The sequence below is a fragment of the Coloeus monedula genome (genome assembly GCF_965178545.1).
Source record: "Coloeus monedula genome assembly, chromosome: 6".
NCBI classification, from domain to species: domain Eukaryota; kingdom Metazoa; phylum Chordata; class Aves; order Passeriformes; family Corvidae; genus Coloeus; species Coloeus monedula.
In genome coordinates this window covers 27818237-27845721 of record NC_138786.1, presented here as the reverse complement: position 1 = coordinate 27845721, position 27485 = coordinate 27818237, and the positions used below count along the sequence as shown (strand labels likewise).

At 42.0% G+C, this 27485-nt stretch overlaps 1 protein-coding gene across 5 annotated transcripts; it reads right to left on the bottom strand.

Annotated features, from left to right (window-relative positions):
- Positions 1 to 306: 306 nt before the first annotated feature.
- CAPN3 (calpain 3) lies at positions 307 to 27485 on the bottom strand. 5 transcript variants are annotated; one of them, XM_082282877.1, is made up of 24 exons: positions 26802 to 27482; positions 21019 to 21088; positions 20426 to 20544; positions 19690 to 19823; positions 19143 to 19311; positions 18425 to 18565; positions 15995 to 16078; positions 15533 to 15618; positions 14810 to 14887; positions 14189 to 14349; positions 13475 to 13644; positions 12916 to 12927; positions 11544 to 11752; positions 10990 to 11026; positions 10021 to 10035; positions 8669 to 8770; positions 7224 to 7301; positions 6472 to 6529; positions 5814 to 5878; positions 4727 to 4795; positions 4078 to 4156; positions 2475 to 2591; positions 1950 to 2008; positions 307 to 1322 (listed from the first exon to the last, which is right to left on the bottom strand). In XM_082282877.1, the coding sequence occupies exons 1-24, from the start codon at positions 27090 to 27092 to the stop codon at positions 1296 to 1298; spliced, it is 2430 nt and encodes an 809-aa protein (XP_082139003.1). In that variant the 5' UTR covers positions 27093 to 27482; the 3' UTR covers positions 307 to 1295. The 5 variants fall into 5 exon arrangements, with proteins under 5 accessions (XP_082139003.1, XP_082139004.1, XP_082139002.1 ...); XM_082282878.1 differs by lacking the exon at positions 10021 to 10035 and having other exon boundaries at positions 26802 to 27481; XM_082282876.1 differs by lacking the exon at positions 10021 to 10035 and having other exon boundaries at positions 10975 to 11026; positions 26802 to 27477.

Below are 27485 nucleotides of genomic sequence, written 5' to 3'. Positions count from 1 at the left end.
CACTAGACAACTCAGTAGACAGTTCTGACAAAGTCTGTTCGTTCTTGCATGTTTTGTTTTTCCTTCCATTTTTTATATTGTACTTGTAAAAACCTGTCATCCTTTAAGCTGGTAGCAAGGGAACCGCTCAAGTGCTTTTTTTTTTTCCAAATGTATTCAAGGAGTAAACTGGAAACTATTTGAGATATTAAGCTAATTTCACACTTGCCATAAACTCCAAAAGCTTCTGTATATTCAGGAGAATGATGGAAGAGTGCTCAATATTTCATCTTCATCTGTTCTTTCAGAATAAAACCAAAAAAAGCCTAGGCCAAAAATCCAATTGATTTTATTTTTGGTTCCATTAAGCTAATTCTACTTGCCTATTGGAATAATATTCCCAAAGTGGTCATGCTGATATAGTATCTGATTCTGCTACAAGTCACCTTTTGCAATAAAGAAATGCATGGTACTATTGGGAAACAGGACCAGGGCTGGGGAAAGTATGTTTGTCTGTGTGTGTAGATACATAGATTTGTATGTGTACCGGGTTTTCTGCCTCAAAGGGCAAATAAATTTCTCAGTGTTACGGGGAATGCAGTTACAATGAAAAACACTTAAAATGTCCAAATGCGTAATTAAGATCCCATGGGGGTAGTAAAATGAGAGCCAATTGCTCAGTTCTGGTACTTCTGCTGAGGCGTTAGATAAGCGGTACTCTGGTATTGCAGTCGGTCGTGCCTTACTCCCCCATTTCTACATAGCAGAGATCCAACCTGCACAGCCAAATCTGTAACTGAGTCATTGGGTTGCATAATATTAACATAATTAGCACAATCTCATGTGAAATATTCAGTAAATATTACAAAGAGATGAAAGGGTAATACCAAGAGCAGGACAAAGAGTTAATGACTACAAAGTGACAGTAAACACCTCTGACTTTCACAGTTAGATACAGTCCCAGTTTCACCTGACCTGAGGGAAGACCTTTCCCGTTGTCAGCACAAGCAGAACAATTATGTATTCTCCATGTCTTCACTACGCAGAGAAAGCTTAATTCAGTCATCAATAAATTAATCCTTGTTGCCAAAGGAAAAATGTCAGGATGCTATAAAAATAGTTACAAACTATGTGCACTGTCCTGTCTATGAGACTATGGTTGTCTCTTTTTCCAAGGGCTTCTTCCCATGTGCTGTTTATCTCAGCGACTGAACGACATAATTAGGAATTGCTCTTGCTTGCCCTTGGGATGAATGGTGCTAGTTCCTTGGAAGTCTTCATAGTGTTCTTGGCAAAGGTGGCCGCTGGCTCCGGTGTTACGCGTACAGCGTGAGCTGCAGCCACTGAAAGAAGAGTTAAAGGATGGAAGAGTTCTTGGCATCCTCCCACGAATTGTATGAAGACACCACCCTCTAACTGGAAGGCAGCTGCTTGCTATCACTTAGGATGAAGTAGAGAGGCTGTGGGGAATTTTTTCTTGAGTTTCTTGTTCCTATTTCTCCTTCCCTTGCAAAAAGTGATGGGTGTTTTTAATGGTCTCCCTAACAGAGGACATGCTTTTAAGTTGAAACTTTCTAATTCTTCTTAATAAGGTTTTTAAAAGGTAAAAAACTATGCTAATCCGCATTATCATTTAACACTACGTATCATTGTTTGATTAAATTGCCTCATAAAAGAAATCTCAAAAGTTTTTTGATAGACTTTAAAGATGATACGAAAAGGCCACAGCAGTGCCCTTCAGCACCAGCTAGAGTGCTACAGAGCAGCTGTTGCTGGCAGATCGTGGATGTTTTCTGTGTAAAATTGGTAGCAAATTTTTTAGGAGGTTGTGCAGCCTCTTACCAATTAGATGACAATTTCAGATGAACTCTGTTCATAGAATACTCCCTTGCAAATATGTACAATGATTAATATAATTAAAATTTAGTATTGTGACATTGTGTTAGACATACTGTCATAAAGCAGTTTACCTCCAGGACGTTGAGCTTAATGATGCCATCTCCATCTTTGTCAAAGGCGTGGAATGCCCCTAAAGTAAGGAAACAAAAATACAGGGAGTAGATTAGATTGCTGTGTGAGTAAAGATGATCCCCAGACAGGAAATCAAATGGTGCTCCTGTTGTGAAATACAAACTTGCGCAGGTCTTGTGGGGTCAGCAGGTGTTTCTGCTGCATTTTTCCTTAGCTAACTCAAGGTGAAACACGTGGGTTTTTTTGTGTTTGTATGAGACAGCTTGTCATATCTTAGATTCTCTAAGCACATATCTTTAATAATTAATACCCTACATAGGCAGTAGTGCTGTGAACAAACTTTGCTCTGAGTATGATGGGGCTCTGAGCAATCTGGTCCAATGCAGAGTGTCCCTGCCCTTGGCAGGGGGCTTGGAACCAGATTGTCCTTAAGGTCCTTTTCAACCCAAGCCGTTCTGTGGATCCATGGCTGTGTTTGGAGGGAGGAGGGGAGGTAGTGCCGTGAAACCGGGGCAGCCACTCACGGAACATGGCGTCCAGGCGTACGAAGCAGCAGATGAAGCTGTCAAAGTCAATGTTCATGTTCTTGTCAGCGTAGCGCATGGTGATGATGTCGTAGAGCTGGTTGTTCAGCCGAAACCCTGCAGAGAAACAAAACCGGGACACAGCTGGGCCACGGGTGGGGAGAGCGCTGCGCCAGGAGGGGTTTGGCTACAGGCGCTCCGCAGGCCCAGCTGAGGCTCAGGCTGTAAAGTCCGGCTGCAATGCTAAACAAAATGAAGTAAAGCTATACGGAGCTTCACTGTGTCCAGCTGCTTTCCTGAAACAGGAGCAATGTGTTGAAATTATGATTTGAGAGAGCCCTTATCATGCAAGTTACCTCAGGCTGTAAGTGTGAAGAGGAGAGCTGCAGCCCCAGAGGGCCTGATGGCTCAGCTGGGCCTGGTAAGAGGAAATCAGCTAAAACTGGGGGACAGAAGTGCAGGAGGAAGTTGCTATAAAAACACAATTAAACAGTGGTCAGAAGATAGACAAGGAAGCAACTCCTTGGCATGGTGGGACCAAACTGTGGCACTGAATGCTGCAGCCTGTGACTGTTCCTTGAAAGAGTCTGTCACAGCTCTGGTACAGCTGTTTGTTGGCTAAATGCAAGGTCATGCACAGCTTATGTGCTGTAAGAGTGAAATGTTCTTAGTTCTAAAGTCAGGGCAGGAGGTATTTAAATGTTTTCTTTTTTTACATTGACAACTTCCCTGGTGAGAACAGAAACCTGGAAAATAAGAATTACCCATATTTTTACCACAGCAGGAGTCCAAATCCAGGTGTAGTTTTGTCTTTAGCAAAGGATCATAGAATCACTGAAGTTTTGTAAAGTACAAGGTAGCCATTTTTTTCTGTTCATTGGTGTGCCAAAATACTACTGAAGACAAAGTGTCACTGAAATCGTCCCATCTAGGTTAATAGTGATACTACAGATTTTCTGATCAAAGAGGTCATCTCATTCCCTCAAAGACCTGGTAAAGACATTTGTGGGGGGAGGCCTGCTCCCTTGGGGAAGAAACACACTGGTGTCTGAGACAAGCAAGAAAATCCAAAGTCTCTCTTTACAGGATGAGTTTCATTAACTGCAACTTTTGCAAAAATACTTTCTTCTCATTGTGCAGGTTGAAGAGACTGAACCCACAGTGGCTCAGTACTGAAGAAACATTAATGTGACTCAAGAAATGTCGACCCAGTTGCCTGTGATGCAAACTTGGACATAGACCTGCTCCATCTGGGTTTTGTTTGTTACTTACACAAATGTATAGAATGCACAGTTTAAATGGGAGCAAACGTCTTCAGCACTCCCTGGTCTCTTGAACAGCAGGACCCCAAGCAGGAGATCCTTAAGACAGCAGAGCATCACTCATTGCATTAAAGAGGAGCTGAAGAGACCTATTTGGCTGGCAAGACATAAAAGGCTTACCATTTGGATATTTGAGAAGCTCTGTCAGGGGAAAAAAATATTTTATAATTTCTCTAGCATCTGTTTTTAAAAAGCAGCACTGTGTTCTGGATCTCACCCTGTGATGCACCAAAACAAACCAAGGTTTCTTCAGCTGTTGGACATTGCACTGGGGGAAGTACCTGCATCTTTGACTGCATTGCGCATCTCGTAGCTGTTAATGGTTCCTGAATGATCCGCGTCGTAATGCTTGAAAATTTTCTGCAAAAAGAAGAAAATACATATACAGTAGTAATAAAAACTTGTACTCCTCTTGAATGCACCCACTGAGTGGGTATGGGATGTGTGCCTCAGGCACTTGGAGGCTTTGCTACGTGCCTTATATTGCCACTGCTGGGCAGTCTGGGTTGTTAGCACAGGTTTCCTCTCAGTCACAAAGTAAAATAATTTAGATCCAATCTCTGGGAAGCAAAAAAGCTCTCCTTTAGAGACTCTTCTTGTTTGACTTCAGTTTATGCTGTTAATCCTCCCTCTTTATTACCCTAATTAAGCTATTATTTAGGCCTGATTCTAGTTCCCATCATTCTCCTCCTTCAATTTGTATGCCTCTGTGCTACTCTCATGGGGGAAGGCTGTACATAAGAGATTCAGGCTATTTGCTTAGGCTGTGAAGTAGGATGAGGAGAGACATTACTTTTCATTTTAGAAGCAAATTCATGATTATTTTTAGCCTTTCTTTTTGCTGCAGTGTATGTGGAGAGTTCTGCTTTTCCTGTAGAGCATTTGCACTGCAGGAGCTGTGAAGAAGAGAGGTGAAGACACCAGCAATACCTGCCAGCTTTTAATCTTGTCCCAGAGATGTCGGAATTCATCAAAGTTTATCTTCCCTGAGCCATCTGTCTGTGATGCAAACATTCAGGTAAAAAACCCCACAAGATTTATAAGATAAAATTAATTAAATCTGAAACTATTGGTGAAGGGATGAATGTGAAACTGGGTTGGGGACCTCCTCAGCATCAAGAGTTGGCTGAGCTGTGCAGTAAAATATTTGTAAACATTTTGGTTATTGTGCATAGCATAGTGGTTCAGGAGTGTGAAGTACTACTAGCACTTTGTGTAGAGGCAAACTTCTGCTACAGACAGAGCCTTGGCTCTGGAGCTATTCTAAAAGTGCATGAGTAGGATGTTTTAGTGGGCTCTTCTGAAATACCTCCATATGTGAAGCTCACCCAATGCTTTTAAAGACATCTGAGCTTTACAGTGAAGCTCTTTCTGCCTTTCTTAAAATTGAGAAGTAAGCAAAATGTTGACTAAAGCTATTTTCAAAAATGTGTTTAGGCTCCAACCATTCCAGCTCTGGGTTGTAGTTAACTTTTGTTCTGGTTATGTTTGAATGCACTTACATTCTCTCAAAATTGTGTTATGTCAAACTGTAAAACTGAGGGTCGTTGTTGCAGAGGTAACCCCATGTAGAATCTTGTAGTGTGTTGTATTGCACTTGTTCCAGACAAGTTCTGCATGCACTGCAAGCTGAGCATACAGTAAACTATGTAATACATTATAAACTTAAAGAGAGAAATACAGTAAGTTTGTTGGCAAGAACTATAGTTATGTGGAGTTTGTTTTAAAAATAATAATCAAAAAATTATGCTTTAGTACATCAGCTGGACAGTCTCTGATACCTAAAGAAGAGTGCCATAACTGACTGATTTATTCTGTAGCTTGCTTTTCTCTGCCAAATATGCTAATGTTGAGACGACTGGAATTAAGATGTGCCAAACCAGGAATGCTTTCTGACTATAGACTACAATTTGCTGTTTTGTTTCCCTGGTTTACTAAGTTGTGTGGGTGTGTGTGATGGTGAGAAATAGTGGACTGGAGTGGTTTCAAGCACTCCCTTTTCACCAGAAAAGGATACATCCATTAAAGCAATCATGCTGCGGCAGGATTCCAATTCAAACCCTTCTGACCTTAGGTCCTTATCTGAAATAAATGATCCCAGGTGAATACAAATCATGCAAATCAGCAAGTGATTTTCCTCTCAGGTGAACTCTAATCTAAGTAAAAGCCAAACCTTTCTTCGTCCAGTAAGAAATGAGTGGTATAGAAATCTGAAAAGACTCTCAGTAATGTTACTGCCTATGAATTAGATACTATTTTTCTTGACTTGTTATATACAGTAAAAAACTCTGTATAACTCTAAACTAACATCCAGGTTACTAAGCAAGTCCAGGGTCTGTAGGATAAAGTTCACTAAAGGGGGAGAAAGATTTGCCTCTTCACTAGAAATTTTTTTAAAGGGCATTTGCACACTGTGAGAAATGCATTATTGTCCTGTGTGGTACTTGCAATGAACATCTGCTCTTTTCTACATTATCAGTACTAACAACCGTAGAGATCATCTCTGTGAAAAGTTCAGCTTGCTGAAGTCTCAGATGCAATGTCCATGGAAATGTAACTAGGAAATTTCTGAGTTTGAAAACATCAACAATTTTTAGAGTGTAACTCGGGGTGGGGGGTTATGCTCTATCACAGATTTCTTTGTCTAGGGTTAGTAAAAACATGCTCAAACTCACGTTTTTTTACGACATTATTGAGAACGTTCCTAAGTTCCTCAGCATTGATCTCCATGTCCTGATGGAAATGTGGTGAGAATATAATTGGTTACAAGGTTCTTTATGAAACATAATTTTATGGATTGATATGCTAAAAGTGTAAAGTCTTTGGTCACTTTCAACTAGGCATGTACATATTTCAAACCAGAGGGCATTCTACTTCATGTAAACATCAGTTTACATGAAACTGGACATAAGTCCAGCTCTTTCTTGAGGCTGCAGGACAAAGTAGATCTGAAGTTACCATATAATGCTCATTAAACTACAACTAAAAGAATGACTGGTAATTTCAAGCCAGTGTATAAGTCAAATAGCAAAATCAGAAAATTCCTGTATCCCATTTGCAGCTACTTGATTTATGTAGTTCTTTGATCTGTTTTTATCTTTAACTTCCCTTGCTAAGGGCATTGCATTTCTAACTTGTTTATACTTGCTGTACAAAACAGCATCTTGTAGGAGGGATTGAAGAAAAAGGCTGCATTTAAATAAGATTCCCTCAGGTGAGAATAGCTTATATGTATATATGAGGATAGCTGTGTACTTAATGGGGTTATTTGATTTTGCTTATCTTGAAATCGCAAGGAGAATTCGATGGGAGGAAATTCAAAGGGAAGTTTAATATTCAGTGTTTTGAATCCATGGAGTAGTTGATTTAGGAGCTGTTGTGGCCAGGCTGCTTTGATGGCAGAGACAGGGATTGATTGCATACTCACATCCCCTGCAATCTGTCGGAAAATATTCCTGAACTGTTTTTGCTCTTCACTCTCCTCATGAGCTTTTGTTGAAGGGCGCTGAAAAGAGATAAGCAAAGAAGAGATACATCCTTAGCCCAGTGGGGAAGAGAAAGGGCCTGGATGGCTCACTTGCCCTTGTGTGAGGGATCATCTTAGTGAATCCAGAGGCCTTTGGAGGAATGGGTTGTCCTCCTGTTCCTTTCCCCATGTTTTTGTTAATTCTGTTCCTTAAAACTGCCAAGAATTTAACTTCATCCCATTGTTCTCTTTTCTGTTTGAAGGAGCCTAAATAATTACTTCCACTGGCAGTTATCTTCTAATTTTTTGTTCCAAAGCATTGCAAAAGAGAAGTTTGGAGCAGAAGAGGCAAATCAAAGAGTCAAAGAATGGTTTTGGTTAGAAGAATACCAAGAACAAGATACCTTAAAGAGTATCTTGTTCAAGCCCCCTGCCATGGGCAGGGACACAATATCTGCCTCACAGCTGCCCTGTAGGCTATAAATGAGAAACATGTGAGAACACTTTATGATGTGGGGGCCCCCTTGGTGAAGACAAATAGCATATGAGACAGAGGAAAATGAGGAATGTGAAGCTTTCTCAGACATGTGGAAAGTGCAATCCCAAACTCTGAAGCTGATACTGAAAAAGGAAATGAAAATTATAGGTAACAAAGTGAATTTCTTGGCTTAGTTCTTGTTTTCCTTTGTCTAAATGCAGAGGAAAATTTAGATTGATTCCCACTTTGCCACCTGTGTGCTCTGGCAGTCATGCAGCACAAGAGCACCCTCCCTGTAAGCAGATGCTCCAGCCATGCCTCCAGATGCCACAAGCCTGGACATGGGATGTGGCTGCTAGGTATGTTGTGTCTCACCCACCTGCAGGCAGAAACTTTTGAATTTGCTACTGTGTTTCCCTCCTCTCTGGTAGAGAGGGGAAAGAGGAGGGGTGATGGAGCTCCTGGGTTTACCTGTCCTTTATCCTCTGGCCAACAGGGACTAGGATAAAGGTGTGTAGTTTGTAACAGGAGAGGCTGTTGTCAGTGCCAGGAGCTTCTGCAGCCCCTCGGGCGCAGTTTGTGCATGTGCCCTCTGTAAAGTGGCACCGCCTCAGGGGACTGAGCAGGAGTGAATTGAATGTGGGGAAGGGATCTCTCACAGCTGGGATCCTTGTATGAGAGAGCAACCAGGAGATGTTTTCAAGCAACTAAATCCTCCTGCAGAGTTGTTAAATAACTGAAGGGACAGTCTCTCTGTGCTCATGCTTATTAGATTCACATAAACCAGATGCAAGTAATGCTAAGACTGATGAGAAGCTGTTTAGTGTCTCAGGACACCTCTTTGCCCCATTCCTGTTATCTCCCCAGCCACTCTTTTGTGCTATCCAGACCAAGCCCTATTTCCTCCTCTGCCACTTGCTGCAGAAACCTTTTTCTCATCTGCTTGGGTTTTTTCACCGTCTTTGCCAGCATTTTCATCTGCTGTCAGCTCCTTATTGCTGTTTGCTCTGTCAGAAACGAAGATGATAGGCTAGAAGAAGAAGAAGAGAGCAAAAGAAATGGAAATTACATAAGAAATAGTGGAAAGGAAAATATTTGGTTACAAGCATTCTGTGGAAAGTGCATGCAGCAGCAACTCCTGCTCTTGAAAGCATGACAAGAGAAGCCATTTCTTGGAATGAAAGAAAAGAAAGGATAAAAAAAAAAAGGTGGAAAAATTCCTGCAGTTACTGCTCTTCTCATGCTAAAAAAAGCTGCAAAAATCTTTTTGCAAAATAATGCAGTTGCTGGGTTCTAGCTTTCCTTGTCAGACAGTAATTGAATGTGTTTGGTTTGTTGTTGTTTTTGTTTGGGGTTTCTTTGTGTGGTTTTGTTTTGGTTTCAATGTTTTAGGTTTTGGGGGTTTTTTTGTTTTTTGGGTTTTTTTTGTTTTTTTTGGTTTTTTTGGCTTTTTTTGTGGTTTTTTCCCCCTGTTTTTAAGCAAAATAAGCCTCCCAGATTCTCATCACAAGATCATCACAAACTGATGATCTTGCCCCTCTCTATGAAGGACAGCAGCACTGAAAACAAACCATATGTGAATCTTACCCAGAAAAGGAGTATTTGTGTAGGACCTTGTCAGTTACATGAAGCATGTTCTTTCTCTGTATTGATTCTTGAAGCACTCAGCTGTAAGCAGCCATGTGCAATTGTTCTGGTTTGGTGCATTTAAAACAAGGGAAAAAAACTGCTACATGATGTGAATGTATTACTCTAGAGTATTAATTACAATCAGCCTGTCTTGGGATTAAAATATTTGATTACATTTTCAAGGTCCAAAATGTGTTGTGCCGAATCAAAAATAGAATCCTGGACTTTGGTGAGCAGAAACTTCAGGAAAGGGGAGTGGCTGCTGCACTAGGCAAGGGAAAGCAAGTGTGAGGGCATATGTCTGGAGAAGGGATGTTTTTCACTAGCAAGGAGTGTCAGGTTGCCTGTGAAGGGGCAGGAAGGAAGGGCAGTTAGAGCAACCCAGAGGACTGAGCTGATAAAGCTGAATAATTTGTTACCCTTTCACCACCCCTTTGAGTGAGAGGGGAATATGATGCTATTTCATTAGAATCTAATGTAGGAAGACAAAATCTTTGCTGCATGCGAATGGCCTCATATCCAATGCCCTTCATTAACTAGGTCAGTTTCCAGACACAGAGAAAATTATGATACCAAGGAACTCTGCCCCTGCTCATGCATTGCAAATGCTCTTTGCCTTGCTGGCACTTAGCACGTTGCACAGGTACCTACCTTGCCCTTTTTCTTCTGTGTGAAGAGACAAAATTAAAAAGTGCTTGATCAGATTATGCAGAGCTGATGGCAAATTTTTATTTTTTTATTTTTCCGTTTCTCATGTTTGTTTTTCTAGTTCCTATACTCAAATCACTAAAAATGAGGGAACATGCACCCACCAAGAAATGGCATACTGAAGCACACACATTGCAGAAACCACAGCAAAACTGTATCTCATCTCATCTGGGACTTTGTCTGCTTGAATAAAATCTCTTTAGCTCTGAGTATTCCCTTTCTTTTTCCCAACCTGCCAGTGCAGTGGAGATTGAACTTCTATGCCCATAGATCAATGATATCTGAAGTGACCATTTAATTCCTCCATATCTGGACAGTTATTTTTTACTATGACAGCAAACAAAAGGGGAACATTTCTGAGCAAGGTGTGATGGAGCTCAATTCTGTGCAATAGCATTTCCTCTGATTTTTTTTCAAGACTAATTGTACTGTTAGCTCTAGTATTTTCCCACAAAGATGTGTAAAACTCCAGGGTGAAGAGTTAGAACTTGTCATGGATGCTGTTTTGAATCAGAGTGCTATTAGGATCTCTTTTCAGAAAGCAGATACTTCAAAATAAGGTACTTTTTTCTTTATTAGATGAGATGCCAATTTCACAAAGAAAATATTTCAGGGCAGAGAGCTAGGCCTCGCTTGGTAAATGGATAATCTCCATTGATGGAGGCAAAGATAATGCTTAGCATCCAGCTCCTTTATGCCAGGACCAGACTTCAAATCTGCAAAAACATTTTGGTTTGAATCAAGTTCAGAAATTAGCATACATAAAGCAAGTGTCAACAGGAGTATCTTGAGAATTTGTGATAAAGGTGCTGTCATGTAGCTGCAAATGGTTTCCTGCTGTAGGTTTCCCTAGGTATCATGTTCCTCTTCCCCCTTCCCCTATACACAAAAGAGGACCAGGACAGTACTTACCAATGGACGCTCTGCCTCAATCATGTTTTCAACCTCCCTAAGTAGAAAGCAGAAAATAAATAAATAAATCGGGAAAGTGACTGTTCCCAAAGTTGCTTGTTTCTTTAGGTGGGTTTAAGCAGCCACTTGAACTTTCCAAGCAGCCAGTGGTATGGGCTGGCTTCCAGCATTACAGCTGCAGGCTCTAGGTGTAGCTTTTTCCCAGTTTGAGCTGAATCCCAAGTACCATTTCCAGGATGGCTGCTGCCTGGCTTGCTCCTATGAAGAGCCTTGATAACAGTGAACTGGAAGTAAAACAGAAGTTCTTGGGCCTTAGTAAATGGCTAATGGTTTGTTTGCAAAGGATATCCTGCAAGCAGTAAGCTTCTCCAAAGACAATTCAAAGCAGGTTCTTGTTAGTCTGTAAAGTAATCTTGTGGAAATGAGTTTGCATTTGGAGTTTCTAATGAGGTTAAGAAAATAAAAAGCAGGGTGTAGCAAACCGGTAACATGACTTCAGCAGACTAGTAAGGTCACTCCACATATATGGGCAGATAAATGGCTCTACAACTTACTCTGAAAGACTTCTTTTCTCTGAGAAGACCCTGAGGATGAATTCTCCCTCCTGGTGGGGGTCATATGTCGATGGGATGATGACGTACTCGCTGGGAGGTAAGCGGAAGCGCTCAGAGATTTCTCGCATGTTTATGTAGGTCTTACTTCTAGCTTTGGAGGCATTGTAGAGGAAGAAATCCTTCTGCAAGTGGTGCTTAGTACCGTGCATCTGCAGAACAAATGAGTCAGTTTGTCTTCAAGGAAGTCTTGCCCATTGCCCATGTGGGTTGCCATGCGGGCAGCGCACAGCTGGGACAGAAAACACAGGAAGCAGCAGCTCAGCAAGCAGGGAGCTGAGGAGGGGTGGTAGCTGGTGGCAGATACAGAGTCTGTCACCCTTAAGTTTCTGCTGACTGAGTCTAGTTGGCTTCTGAGGGCTGCTCCAGGGCTGATCTGCAGATTGTGTGGCTGACTTCTGCCATGTAGGCACTTTTATTGGACTCTTTTGCTAGATGCTGGGTTGTGTGTAACCAAAGCTCAGCTGCTTTCCTTGAAGGGTGGTATGGCAAGGAATGGTGTAAGCAAATGGTGTAATTCCTACATTCAGAGTGGTAAAGTGAAGGTGCTTTCAGTGAAAATGTGTCCTTGTCTGGACAAAACATGAATTCTGTATCTGCTACACAAATGTGACAATCGAACATTGTATTAGTTCAAATATGAAAATTAAGCCAAAAACTGTGGGCTAAGAACACTTGCAGTCTGTTTCTTGCAGAAATAACCATCTGTAAGATAGCTGGCAGAGACAACATTCAGACTGTCATCCTCATGTTTTCCAGGTAACAGCGTGAGCTTGTTAGCAAAACTTGTGATGCCAATGATTCAGCTACTGTCAGGCTCAGAAAAAATGTGATCTGTGTACTTTCAATAAGCTTTCTTCAATGTCTGAAAATATCATTAATTTTCTAAACAAATTCTAAGACTACAGAGAAAACTCTGTGACTGCAGAATGTAGTCCATTTGCATTATTTTTAGGAGGAAATGAAAGTGGCTTAGGTGGTTCTGCATGGATTGCAGAGGCAAAGCCCTCACAGGCACTGCTTCCTGGATCTCTGGCCAACTGTGCAAGTGATGGCCAGGTCACCACAGAAGAGAAAAGAATCACTGAGGAAAAGGTGCAAATGAAAATGGGGTGCGAGTGAGAGGGAACTAAAAATTACTCACAAAATGTTACTAATAAACACTCAAAGCAAAAAGGTTAGCAGTTCTACTGCTGTTACATTCCTGAAAACAAACTTGACTGGACAGTCTCCTGCTGACTTACTGACAGGCACTACAGTAACACTAGCTGTGGGTATACACCAAGATGTCAATCTGGCTCCGTTCTGTGCATACCTCTTTGGGCACCTTAGGGAGAAATAGAGAGAAGAAATGGTCAGAGCTGCATAAGCATATAAGCACTTTCCCTCTTCCTTTCTAGATTTCTTGGCATCTACATGAAATCAGCTAAAATCTGAACCAAATATGTTTGTGTAAGGGACTGAGTAAATTGACTTTTTCATCAAGTCAATAGCAGGGACAGAGTTAATTGCTATGTAGGAGTCTTGGATGTCTGTTTCCTTCTTCATATTCTTCTGCCAATTAAATGCTTAGTTTCAGAAAGGATGAAAGGGAGATTGAAGCATATAGGGAAAGAATATGTTAAAATCTGGCATTAGGTCACTATAAAAACCTAAAAAGTGTCTTAATAAATGAGTAAACTCTGATGTTTCTGTGGTAGGAGCAGTTAGAAAGACTTGAATTTCCTTCCTCTCTTCCAAATTTCCCCTGACTTCTTGCAAAGCAAAAATTGCAAATGATGTAATCAGCCTGAATGATTCAGTGACTCTCTTAGTAAATGTATACTATTGGGATTTGCAACCACAGTGCAAAGAGAAAAATCTAGAGCTGTCACCTCATAGATGGCAAAGCCAATGGTGTACAGGTTGGCTCCCAGCTTGCGCTCTTTCCTCCTGTTTTTCTGCATCAGTGCGACAAGGAAGCTGCAGATAACCTCTTCATCCTCAGGATCATCATCTTCCTCCAGCAGCTTCAAGCGATACTGGGGATTGGTCCAAAATGTATCTGTGAAATCCCACCAGCAACCCAGAGAAAACATGTAAAGCTTCAGTCTTCTAATGATGCTTATGATCAAAGAGAATTTTGAAGTTCCCTGCCTATGGCTCCTGAGGGAAAGGCTAAAATTGGGCTAAGACATACATGGGTTTTTTCACATGTTATGGCTGTTACTTAGTTCTAACAACTGCATGGGAAATGAGGATATATGAAGAACTGTCATCTGATAGACTTCCAAAGTCCCTAACCCTATCACTAATCCACCAAAGTGGATTTCCCAAGTGAAATCTGTTAGGGTGAAATTTATCCCTTTTACTTGGGGCACTGTGAAATACTTGAACAATGATTTATCTTTGCCAGGGCTGCCTTTTGGGTGTACAATGTTCTGTTACAATATAGTGACAGAAGATTTCCAGCTACAAATTGCATGCCTTGTCCACTGAGGAAGCTTTTCCTATGGCTGAGCACTAACCAGGCTGTGGTATGACTTAACCTTTGGGATCTAACCTAGTTCCCATCAAAGAGGCCATATCTCTCAGGACCCTTTGCTCACCTGGATAATTGCGGCAACCTCCAGCTGAGCAGCCTCTCACCCAGCGCCCTTCGTTGACTGACACAGTCCAGGTCTGGAATTTATCCACTTCCAGAGTATCAGGTGTGAGGTTACACATCTCAAGCTTTGTGAAGTACCTCATGAAATCTTGAAAAGACATCCTGGAGGAATTGAGAGGAAATTGAACCCAAATGGATTTACATGGTTGACAGTTGTCTGAAAGAGTCTGGGGAGGTGGAGGATGGTGACCAACACTACTGTCAGTCCTGGGACAAGTTTGCAGTGGGAGTGCCATGTTTTCTACATACTTTTGGTCTGCTGGTAGGTCAATTACCACAGGTACAGCTCCAAACTCAGGGAAACTGAGCTGAGAGGATGGTATGTAGGAAGGGTGATGGAGAGCTTGTGGAAGTGTAACATAATTAGAAAGACTGTGCTGATGGCACTGAATAATCCCTGGCGGGAGAATGAGAGGATCACAGAGCAGGGCTTATTGGGATTATGAAGGGGTCAGAGATCACTGCAATGGTTTTAGCAGATTTGCAGTAGTGCAATGTCATTCATTTTTGCTATGATTGCATATTTCCTCGAGAAGCACAGGTTTTTGACTGATGTTCTCACCAGAACTCCCCATCCTCCACGACCTTGTGCTGCAGGCGGATTTTCTCTGCTTCATTAACAGAGTTCCATTCCTCTGACCTTCAAAGGAGTAAATGAGTTATCTTAGGATTTACAACACAGTTTTCATTAAAGTTTCTACACTTTAGCCTCAGAGTGAAAAATCAAGAATCATCTTGCTACCTCCACATAAAATTTTTCCTTTGTAAGCCTTGCAACTATTTGTTTTCAATGTTACCCTCTTCTCCACATGCCCAAATAAAAAAAGCAATTGTCTTACTTCTCTTTGCCTTGCCTTTAGGATTCCTCTTACCAGCTCTCAAACATCTGCTGAACTGTGTTAATTTTACTTAGCTTGAAGAAAAAGGTGCTTGCAGACTATTGTTGCTGGAGTAGCTATAGAAATTTCTTTTAGGAAAACCCTGACATCTTGCTTCATTTGGTTCTTTCATAACTTAAAAAGATTTTTCTACTGTCACATCTTGTTTTGAAAATGGACATTGCTGAACTTGATAGACATTTACATTTATTAAAGTCCCTCTTAACATCTTACTAGGTACTCTTTTCTTTTTTACAGCTTCAGCTAAACACTCACTCAACTTCAAAATGACAACAAAGAAAATTCAGATACCTCATCACTGAATATTAGGGTTATGCACAAGCTGCATAAAGGCCAATAAAGCTACAACTTCTTTTTCAAATCACATGAAGCTGTGTTTTACTCACTTGTCACTCCAGGCTCCATTCCATTCCACCTGGCCCCAGGGGTTTCTCAGCCTTACCAGACGTATTTTCTCCCCTTTAAATACTGTCTAATTGAAAAAAGAATGCAACAAGAATAGACTGAGAGTAGGTTCAAAAGGAAATTTTCTGCCTGTCACCAGCTTCTTCAGTGGTGGTGCTTTTCTGGGCCATGCCCCAGCCTGATCTTCTTGGGGTGACTGTGGGAAGGCTGTAACACAAGGAGGTGGCTGCCTGTGGCTACCTTTGCCCAAGTGGGCATTTCCCCAGGAAGCCAAAACTTGGATAGGTTTCTTTGTCCACAAGGTTTTTACTTATTTGACTATAACTTTGTTTCCTTAGCTCATAATTGGCCTCGCTTTCCACGCCTCTCAGGGCTTTGCTGCCGTGCGCGGTGCCAGCCCGGCGCTGAGCCGCGGCCGGAGGGCAGCGGTGCGCTGCACGTACCTCTTCCACGGCCGTCACGGAGTAGGCGTGGCCTTTGACGAGCCCGCAGGACATCCGTGTCTCGTACTGCATCGGCATTATGGTCTGTTAGACAGAGGGGAAAACCCGTGGGACTCACGCCAAGCTCAGCTGCCTGCTCGAGCACAGGTGCTGCCAGCCAGGCCTTTCCGAGGGAGGGGGACACCGTTCAGGTGACAGGACTTTGTGCCTTGTTCTCGTCTTCGTGTTTGTCAAGGTAGTCAAGCTAAGCCCGTAGAATTCAGGGTGTTGGTTAGAAAGGAGTGAAGCATGAACTAAACATGGGAAAAGTTAATAATATCAACTGCAAAGAACATTTTCTGGTGTATTTTTCCCTTTTTTGTAGGCTATTGCTTTTTGCATTTGGAACATGGAAGGATATAGCATGCTTAATTAAAGTAATTAGCTTTTTGTATTAGAAGGACTATTCAGCCTTTTCTAGCACAGTATGTATGTATAGCTCAGTAAGGTTATTACACGTGAACTGGTTAAACATCAGAGCAAATGAACACCTAGAATACTTTCATCTTTCCACAATGACATCTAAACTACCTATTTAATACACTGTTCCTATAACTGACACTGTTTTATTGCATCTAACATTCAGGAAGGGCATAACAATGTGTTGCTCAGCTGTAAATACATTTGTGGCCTGAGTCATTAGCTTTTAGTGTGTCTGATGGATTTTTAATTGCAAATTTTGAAATGCTGTTTTATCTGTGAGATCTGGAATTGGGAGCAAGATGGCAGATGCACACAGCCTGCTGTACTTGCAGGAGAGATCTCCAGTATTGGTGGGAGGGGCACACCCTGCCATGTGCACGTGGACCATGAGCAAAACTTCCCCTCCTCCTTTGTGTCTGTTGCTGAGAGATGCCTGCAAGGCCCTGTCAGTAACTCTGCCATCCCTTCTTGATACATCTGATGGCATGATAAAGGCAGGGCTGGATCCTGAGGGAGAATTATTAAGGTCACACTGATATGTTCTCAGCTTGCACAGGGATGATCTCACCCAAATATTTCCTGGCTGTTGCAATTTTTTCCCATTATTTCACTTCAGCACCTATTTGGTTTCTTTTCTCTTGATTCTGTTTTCTTACTATAACCTCACACCTATTTCCTTTTTTCTTCATTTCTTCTCACGTTGTTGCCATCATTACTTGTCAGTAATCCTTTCTCTTCTTTCTGTTGAACATTAACTTCTGGTGCCCTGGATGACTTCTCAAAGTGCAGATTTTGGAAGTGTTCCATCTGCCTCTTTCCATCAAGAGCCCTGATTTTTTTCTTGGTGATGATTCAGGAATACACAATAACCAGCAGCACAATGGCTGCTGGGACAGCAACTACAGAAAGAGTTTTGCAATCTTCTTTTAGTAGATAGTCACTGGGGAGGAAATTCTCCCCCCAGACACGGGTGGTTTGGACAGCCATGCTTGCAAAACAAGATAGTCATACTGGGCTTTCCCAAAGAATTATACCATTTCAGTCTTTTAGGAAGAACTAAATATGGATGTCAGAAGAGGAAAAATCAGCTATTTCAGCTGCAAATGCAGAAGTAAGTTTGCACAACCAAAAGCTTTAAGTGATGTAATTGTGGAGGATTTTTCTTTGGTTTTTTTGTTGTTGCCCCACCCTCCCCACCCTCCTATAAAGCAAGAGATGTAATTTCATTGTCATGGGAATGCAGCTCCCTAAAGGGCAAGGTATGACAGCTGCCTGACACGGAGAAGGCAAAATGTCCCTCTACAGATTTGAAAGTTTTAAAGTTATCCAATATGGGACTTTTTCTTAGAGAGTTTTAACATCCCTCTCTTTATTTTGCTAGATACTTAGGTGGATATGCTGGAGTTTGCATTTCCTCACATACAGGAACTCAACATGTTTTTCCTTTTCCTTGTTAGGCATTTTAAATGAGGACTTTAATGGCCGTCATCAAAAAGGAGCATCCCTTGAGCAGCCTCTCCTCCATTTATGGGTAGAGCACTCTGTCTTAAAATAAGTTTACCAAGAGCTTTTGTGCCTGGAGTGAGAACTGTGCAGAGCTTGCTTTTTCTTTCTTTGACAGTCCATGCACACTCAAGGATCTTGTTCTATTCCAGTATTTTAATTTTTTTGTTCTCTCCACAAGCAAGAGACTTGATAAAATCCACTAATAAATTTCTTGTTCTGCAAATTATAAGCCTGTGTCACAAACCAACAGCCCTTTAAAGCCTCAGTATCAGTGAAGCCCTCTAGTATCAGTCACTGTGCTTGAAAGCACTGAAGTCTTTAAACACACATGTCAAACAGCATCCATAAGAACATTTCTTTGGTGCTGTTCTGTGAAGCCAAATAAGGATTTAAAAGCATAGGTGATATGTTTCTCTAACTGTAGATAAAAGCACTGTGAAGTCAACTGCTTAGGAGACATACCCAGGCTGGCCTCTCATCCATCCCCTGGTAGTCTACAGTGGGCTGAGTCATCTGTGCGTTTTCTTGATTCTTCACCATGCGAGCAATCAGTTCCCCAATGTTGCTCCGAGGAGCTGATCCGTAGGAAAAGCCTAGGTCATCCTGGCACAGAGAATGGGAGAAAAGTATCATGCAGGAAGATGAGTGGTGAGGCCTAGATTACATTTCTTTTCCCTCATTATGTCCATACCTATCTACAGTGGTCAATAGCACTGTTTGTTCTCCCACCTTTACTTTGCAATATCGTACTCTATAAAGTATTTATTTTTTAACTTTTAAATTTACCACAGTAAGTGAAGACAATCTGAGGCTATGTTGCCAATAAAATGTTAATTTGCACACTTAACATCTTTGACATGAAGATTTGTATCTTAACAGAGTTGCAGCATCCCCACACAAACCTCATTTCACTGCGTGAGGATCTTGAGGGGGAAGGAGTGCTGGTTTTGCTGATTGCACCCATTCTTTCCACCTTCTTGTTCTGCTTCTGTTTATTTCCCTTTAGGCACTCACTATTTGCTAATGGATGGTCTCTAGTGGGGATTACTCCATCTCCTAGAAATGGATGTTTTCTATGTGGCCTAAACCAAGCAGTCCCAAAGATGGTATATATTTGGTTACCAATGGAGAGGTCCCTCTCCTCTGTCATTTCTTATCTGCAAAGTTCATACAGACTCACATCAATGGAACTGGCCATGAGGGATCCTCTGTCAATGGCATGTTTCATGATTTTATAGATATCTTTAGGGGCATCCTTTATCTCGTAGAACTCTGTGACTCCTCCGGTGAAGTCCTCCATGGCTTCAGTGGTGTTGCCTCCCTTCAAAGCTTCATATGACCCATGGAGTCTTGAAAAGAGAAAAGAAAAGGATTCTTTTACACAAGTAAAGATACCGACCTATATATTTATATTCATCTTGTGTGTTTATAACTACAGCTATGTAAACACACATACTAAAAAAGCCCACAAACCATCTGTCTGGTAACTCACAAGTTAAAAGTTCTAAAACATGCCACCTGCACACGTAGAAAAAAAAGAAAGATATGCTGAAAATCAAATGATTTCTGAATGAGTAGCACAACTTCCTAGAAAGTATGCTTTAACCCATCCCCAACTCCAAGGCATGGGAGAATGGGTGTATTCAGGTATATTCTCTGTGTGCTCCTAAATGCTGTATGCAGTGGTTTAAGCACCGCCCCAGGCAGAGCCCCGCAGTTTGCCTTACTTTGCATAGGCCTTTTCCAGGAGGGCGCTCCAGAACTCGTTGCGCTGGGAGGACTTGGTAAAGACCAGCTGGTTGTTGTAGGTGGGTAAGCAGTCATCGATGACGACATCCACCCAGTCTCCATAGCGCCAGAACTGCACAAAGGCAAACAGAAATCCCCAAACTGAATTGACTTGGTGCAGGGAGGGGAAGCGTGGCTGAAAAGTCAGGCTGAGAGAGGAGAAATGTGGAAATTGACTGCTTTATAATGTGGCCAAAACTGATGGCTACTGTGAGGGAGGCAGCTCCCTGGGCAAAGAAGTCCCTTAAGAGAACCAAAGGAAATGTGGAAAGCAGTCAATCTTTTCTGAATAAGAAGTTCTTCGATAACTTGTTTAGACAGACCAGCTATTTGTGGGCCTAAGAATAGCTGGTGTTGCCAAGTACCCGCGTGTCTGTGCTGGCTGTAGTGCTCCATCTGAGCCGTGAGGCAGGACCAGGCACCTGTTGTTACTGCTTACACCCAGGACACAGCAATCTGCAAATGCTTCCTTGGTGGGTTAATGCTCCCTAATTGCTTTTATTGGCTGGCCCTTCTGTGACTGCCCTGATGGAAGAGTTTGGGGTGAGGCAATTCAATCCCTTTTCCTCCCTGGTGTCACTCATGCTTCCAAAGGGTGGTGAAAGAGGAAAGAGCTATGCCAAGAGCTGAGCCTTGGGTAAATACATACGCTTACCACTAGACGGAGTGACTCACCTGGAAGTGAAAAATGCCAGCATAGTTTTGTATAAAGGACTGGTCATGAGGTATGACTCTACAGAGTAGTTTTTTATTCAGGGTCAGGCAAGCAATGGCAGCCAGAAACCAGCAATTACCTGTAAACGAGCAGAAGCAGCAGACAAAATGAAGGGAGAGAGCAACTAGAATCAAAGGGAAAACCAGAGATACTGCAAAGTAACGTGTAAATTCTCAGTAGAGCAAGAGTCTCCATGTGTTCAGCAGTACTTTAGCACTTTCTTTATTCTCTAGAAATGCTCCTGGGCATTGTTCATGGTTGAATACACACATGCTGAACAGATGATACTTCCTGTACTTTAGAAAAAGCCTAAAATCTGATGAACACTGTTGCCTGCATTAAGAATTCCCTGTGTCATGTAAATCTTTCACTAAAAGTTCTTGCCTAGATTGCTACTAAGCAGATGTCAACAATTTGCTACAGAGCGAAGGAATCAGTAGATGTGTAGTGATACACTGAGACAGAGGATTTCAGTTATCATCTTGGAAGCAAAAGAAACTTAAATTTTGATGCAGACTTTAAAAAGTGCAGAGTTAAAGTAAGAATTTCATACCTAATTCTCCTTGGCAGATATCTGTTCTGTTGGCTCCACCAATAATAAACCGTGGATTCTCACAGATTTCCTGCAAAACACAAACAGATGGATGAGTAGGAAAAGCATACATTATGATGCTTGTTTAGTATAGAAGTAAAGGCAGTTTTGGAACATTTTCCCATAGGATAGCTTGTGGTATCAAAACCTCTTGCACAGTTTTCATCTGCAGAGTCTCACTATGAAAATGTTTTGGAATCTGGATGTTCCAGACTTCAGTCAGGGTTTTCCCCATGTATCTACAGGGTCTAATAGCGAGCCTGGGGGGCTCCCTCTGTGCTGTAATGTGAAAACACATTGAAATGAGAAGGATTGGGAAAAAGATTTTTTCTGCACAGTAATGAAAAAACCAAAATGTTGGAGGAGACATGACAGCAAGTAGGTGAAAAAACCATCGGGGGACCAGATTAAATTCTTTTAAAATGACCTTATTTCCAATTTGCAGTAGTTGATGTGTTGGGGCATAAAAGGGTTGAAGAATGAATTTAGTTGGGAATGAACCCCAGCATTACTCCTCCTTAAATTTAAAGGATCAGATGTTTAATTACCAGAAATAATCAGCTGCTGGTTAAGTGATTTTATTCTTTTCCTCATGTTGCAGTATTTAATTGACAATGCTGCATTCAAAAATGTGTACAGATATCATCTCTCTCTGAGGACAGGAAGGTCTTCTTTCATCCTGCACACTGCACAATGTATTGGGTTTGTCAGTATTTATACTAGAACAGATGGGTGCAAGATGCTGTACAGGCATAAATAATTAAGACATTTCTGCAGGGAGGGAAGGCAAAAAGCAGCAAGTGAGGTGGGACAATTGCAGGCTTACATAGCCCTTTTCTGTGTGGGGCAAAGAACTGTAGTGTAGAGGAAATCCAAGGAAAGAAATGGGTATAACCTGTCCTACAGAGTAAAAAATGTCTGTGCTTTATCCCATCTCTCATACTCAAATACTTGGTATGGAGAAGAATAAGAAGACACAACTTTTGGACCCATCTCTTATGAGGGTAAGGAAAGAAAGATATTGCAACCTGAGGAGCACTGTCCTGAGCAGCTGCAAATTGGGAAGAAGACAAAGTATAGTCCAAGAGCCCAATCTGCTGAAAGATGTTGGGACTAGAGTGGGCAGGAGAAAGAACAAACAATTGACAGTTGCTTGTGTGGCAGCACACACGGGCAGCTGACCTCTGCAGTCAAAAGCTTTTTATCCATATCATCAGGGTAGCCCTGTACTTTCCCAGACTCATGTTTCAGGTCTAGTAGTTCCACTTGGCTCAAACCCACTTTTTTTCTCCTTCACAGTTACCAGAAGAGTTGTTTTGATGTATTTGGATTAGTCATATAGCCAGAGACCAACTTCTGCCACCCTCCCCACCACCAACCCCTGCAGGCACTTTGTTTTCCTCGAGGGAAGGAATGTAGGGATTGTCCTATTATTTTGGGCCTTGGTCAGCTGTTGGGGTCCAGTTCTGTCAAAGCAGATGTTTGAGATGCCTTCATGCTTTTCTCCACTCACTTGCTTTGTTGAAAATATTCTTCCTCACATTGCTGTGCTGCTCTGCTGAAAATTAGTCTGAGATGCCAGGTTTTTGGCTTGTGTTTTTCAAATTCTATTATTGTATTTTGGCTTGATATTGCTCTTACTGTAACTAGCTTTGAAATCCAGCATGCTGTGTTTTAGTTGAAAGCAGTCAGGTGCCACCTAGATGTTTCCAAATGTTAAATGTAAAGTGGTGTGTTACTCAGAGCCATTTATTGCATCTTGGGGTCATTTGCTTTGTAGGATGGTTGGTGAAGGAACGCAAAGGAGAGAATCATGCAATTGTCATATGGCCTGGTTTAGCTACAATGCTTTTCTTGCATTTCTTTATGGGGGCCAGGTGTGTATAGTACACTGTGGACATGATTTTAATTAGTATTTGTCCAGTTCAGCTGTGCTAGTTGTGCTGAGTACAGCTGAAGTTGCAGAGAAAGGGATCAAGGTCTTTCAAGGCTGAAGTACACAGCAGAGCGAGACGACCTGGTGTCCAAGATGAAGGTGGCAGGTCTGTCCTTCCAGTCTTCCTGGCTGAGCAAGGGATTGCTCTTCATCTCTTAGGTTATCACAGAGAATCCCAACAGCTGCACTTCATTGAGGCAATGATTCATCTTTTAAAAGAGCCTCCTCTGATCTGAGTGCCTCAGACTGCCTTGGTACTATCCAAAGGAACCTTTGTGTTGCACTGGGTTGATCCAGTTCAGACTGTAGTTTCATTACCAAGAGTCAGTTACAGCAAGGAAAACAAAGAATCCTGGGAAAACATATTAGTGGTGCATGCTGCTTTCTGGGAAGAGATTATTTATGAGTCAGTTGGAAGGGAGCACTGGAAAATGCAAAGGCAGCATGCAACTAAAAATGGCATTTGACCTTTGTTATATTTTCATTAGCTTTTTCTTCGTATCAGGAAAATCTGCCAGTCAGCTTATACTGTTGCAGCAAAAGGCATTCATTCCTTTAAAAACTGCCCTTAAACTATGGCCTTCTAAGTAAATTCCCTAAACTGATCCTATCAAACAGAGGAAGGATCTTCTTTGGCCTGCCTAAGACAATTTGTAGTCTCATTGTCTCTTGGTCTCTTGTGGTCTAGACCATGCTTTTAAATGGCTGTGCTGCACACTTCAAGGCAGAGCTCAATGTTGTCAGACACCAAGCTGGTTTTAGAGCTTCTGAGTTGGATTATCCTTGTCTGAAAGTCCTGCCGTGGTGGCACTAATTGCTATCTTTGCTTTGTGTATGACAGGCCCACATTTTGTGATTACTAAATTCAAACAGCTTCACGTGCGTGCAGTAGATGATCTGGCTGATTAATTTTTGTTCTAAGGAAAATCCAGTAGTTTGTTGACTTGATTTTATTTGTATTAGTTATGAAAAGAAAGCTCCTCCTGGTGATTTTCTGGCTATGGAGAGGATCACAACAGGGAAGTCAGTGAATTTGGTAGTTAATGCTGTGACTTGGCTGTGAGCAAGGAGAATGACAATGGTGCCTTTGAAAGCACAGTGTCATAGCAGAGCCTTCCTGTCAGTACCCTGGTGTCATTAGATCCCAACAGGACTGTAGCAGGACCTCTCAATACTCTGTGTTCTGCTATAACACAGACTTTTCCTCAGCCCTCAAAGATCAGTGGCCTCATCCCTGCTCTCAGCTGTGAGAAATTCTCACAGGCAGCATAGTTGTGAGAAGCACAGCCAGTCAATGAGCTGGATATAACCAGCAGGTGTGAACAGCTCTTTGGGCTTCTCTTACCTGCTGTAGTTGAATGAATAATTTAATATTTTGTAATAACTGAAGGGGATTTTACTTTGCCTCTGTGTACCTAAACCATGCTCATGCATACTCTGAACAGAAACACTGGAGGGATGGATCCTGCAGTCTTTACTCAGGGAAGCTTTCAGGGCTCTCACTTGGCTTTTGTCTGAATTGAGTATTAGGAGGTCTTCTCTGTGCATTCATGTCGTGGCATGGCAGTCACCAGCCGGGTAGAATTACAAAGGCCTTTTTGCTGCTCCCATGCCAGGGCTGCCAGCTGCCCTGCATGGCACCTGTCCTCCTGTGGGTAAGGGACAAGGCCAGTCCTTGTGCATTCGCTGCCCTCGCAGCAGCAGAGGACAATCATTTTGGGAGGTGATAGAGGAGGACCTGACCTCTGGTTGAGGGGCTTTGATACAAATTGATGCGGTGACATGACTAAGGTGACTCAGGAAGCCAGAGACAGTCAGGAACAGCTTGCCTATTTCCCAAGCCTCTGTTTTAAGTGGGATCATAGAGCACATTGATCACTTGTTTATTTGCTGTGTCTGGAGGTATGTAGCACCCAAAATGCCACAGGGAAAGGGTCTAGACTGGTCAGCATTAGGATGTTCTCTCGGGACTTCTGAACTGTCTGATATTTTGTTTTCTTTTAGAATACATTATCAAGTTTTATTCAACTATTGATCTGAATTTCAAAGTGATTAAAATTACCACTTTCTAAGAGTATATTTTAGAAGTTAGTTTATTTCTTTGGGGAAAAAAATAGCCATTGCAATTTAACAAGAACAGAAGTTGTCCATATCTTTACAGACGATTACAAAACATAGCACGTGCAATTGAGTATATGTAGTGCTTCAATGATTGCTTTAACCTCTTAGCAAAATACTCTTTAACGCAGTGTTACTACCTCATAATCATTTGACTTCATGAAGTCTTGGCTTGCATTAAAAAAAAAAACAGATAGCTTTGGTTTTGAAGTTTACATTGTATTTTAAGTCTTACATGGTCCCCAGCTTGTGGCTGCTACATGAATAATAAGTACAGAGCTTCCAAATTTACATATTCATGAGTGACTTGAAGAATTGTCTTTGGGATTAAGACCCTGGTCTGAACTTTTCCAATAATAAAGGCTTGATCTGTGCCTTCACAGTTATATAAGACAAGTCCGAGGTTACACTGTGCTTTTCTTTTTTTTGATGCTTTCTAATATGACACTTGCAGTCTGTCTGCTGCAGGGTGCTGGCATTCATGCTGCTATATTGCTTCCCTCTGCAAAACAGGGGAAATCCCATCCCTTTACATGACTGATTGGGGCTGCATTTAACTCATTCACACACTTTCCAGGGACTGATGCAGCCGTGGTGATGATGAAGGAATGACAGGGCACAAATGCACAGGGTACAGCAGATGGGGAACTCATTTTGGTCCCTCCACATTGCTCATGTTGTGACAGCAGCACGTGACCTTCCTCCACATCTGTAAGAGCCACCCACAAGAGCTCCTGGTCTTCTGCTATTCAGTTACCCTCCTGTGGTCAGTTTTATCTATCACCACTGACTTTGCCACCGAAGCACAGATTTGGGTGCAGGAGAAGTATGGCAAATATAAAAGAGGTGGCCAAAAACTGCTAGAGAGAAGGAGCTGTGGAGGCTCCTCAGAACAACACCCCCAATGTCAGACAGGGGATGGCAGGGGCCAAGGCAGTGTCCCAGGGGGTTTTCTGCTGCAGGGGAGCAGCTGACCAGCAGATATTACAGGGAAAGAGTATAACTCCTCCTGCAGTAGTAGGGGGAATCAGCTGGGAATTGAGGTATTAGTCCTCTGCTAGTGAGAGAGATAGGGAAAAAAAAGATGAAAAAAGAGGAAGGCTGGCTGGGGAATACCCACAAAATAGAAAAATGAATGGGATTAGTGGCCAAGGTCTTCACAGTGATTAGAATACCCACATTCACGGTAAGTGGGATAAGCAAGGCAGGCAACAACTGACTAAAAACATATTTCAGACCATAACCTGTCCTTTTATTTTCACACATGAGAAAAACGGCAGAATACTAAAATAAAGGTTTAAGTGAAACAAGGTAGTGTTAAAAAAATTAAGCCTCAGCAAACCCAGTAACTTGTTGAAGAATAAGGAGAGTTTTCTTTGGTACATTCAGGCAAGAAAATCCCAGGCAAACCATGCAAGAAGAAAATCAAATTCCCCATGTATTTTTCTATATATTTCATTCCATCTCTTTTGTTGTTTTTGTTTCATTCTGCTTTATTGTATTTCAGTCATTAATATACACATTGTCTAAGCTTTCAGAGCCCTAGCTAGTTATCTCCCAGAAGAGCTCTAAGGAAATATATTTCTAGTTTATTCCACCGCCTCCCCAACACACAATTTCTGCCAAAATGTAAGCTCAGGGTGGATACTTCAATTTACAGAACAAGGCACTCAGCAAACATGTTACTTACACGTGGTCTTTTCCATTCGAACTTGACGGGGCTTTTCTGGCTGTAGAAAAGGGAGGACTCATTTGGTGGGAAATCAGGATCTTCATAGAGAATATTTTTCTCCAGGCACTTCTTGTGAAGCTCTTCATAGGTCTTCTCCTTTACACTGATAATGGGCTGATTGCGACTTAAAATGGCAGAATAAATCCCCCCTGCTCCCCCTCCTGCCCCCTCCGTAGTGCCAATAGTGGTGTTGGGGACTGACCCAGCAGCTGTTTGCTGAGCCACCGCTGCATTTATGGCGGACGGCATGGGAATCAGGCTTACAGCAAATGCTGAAAGACAGCAGGATCTTGCAAACTGGAAGGAAATTTCAGAAAAGAGGAAGTTGCTGTGCAAACCGTCTTTTCTATCTGTTGAAAGTCTTCTAGTCAGATTTGCAAGCCAGAAAATTCCATGTGGTTTTGCATCCTCTCAAAGGACAGTATTTTGTCATCAGAAATTGTAATTTGTTCCTGGTTGTGGGACAAGATGATCAGTTGGCTCACTCCTGTGTCTGAGTTGTATCTTCAGCATGTGTGTGTGCTGTCCTGTGCGTGTAAGTGTCCAGAAGGGACGAGCTTTAACTGTGAAATCTAAAAATAACTACAGGCAAAGAGAGAGGGAAAATGAGAGGGAGGGCATTAGTGAGATGGTGTCAGTCTT

What these genes read in the sequence shown, in the direction of transcription:
- CAPN3 (XM_082282877.1), bottom strand. Translation starts at nt 27,092, where the DNA reads ATGCCGTCCGCCATAAATGCAGCGGTGGCTCAGCAAACAGCTGCTGGG. An exon ending in AATGGAGCCTGGAGTGACAA is followed by an intron (nt 14,888 to 15,532) that starts GTGAGTAAAACA and finishes ACTCCTTTGAAG; the next exon opens with GTCAGAGGAATGGAACTCTG. An exon ending in GTGGAGGATGGGGAGTTCTG is followed by an intron (nt 14,350 to 14,809) that starts GTGAGAACATCA and finishes CAATTCCTCCAG; the next exon opens with GATGTCTTTTCAAGATTTCA.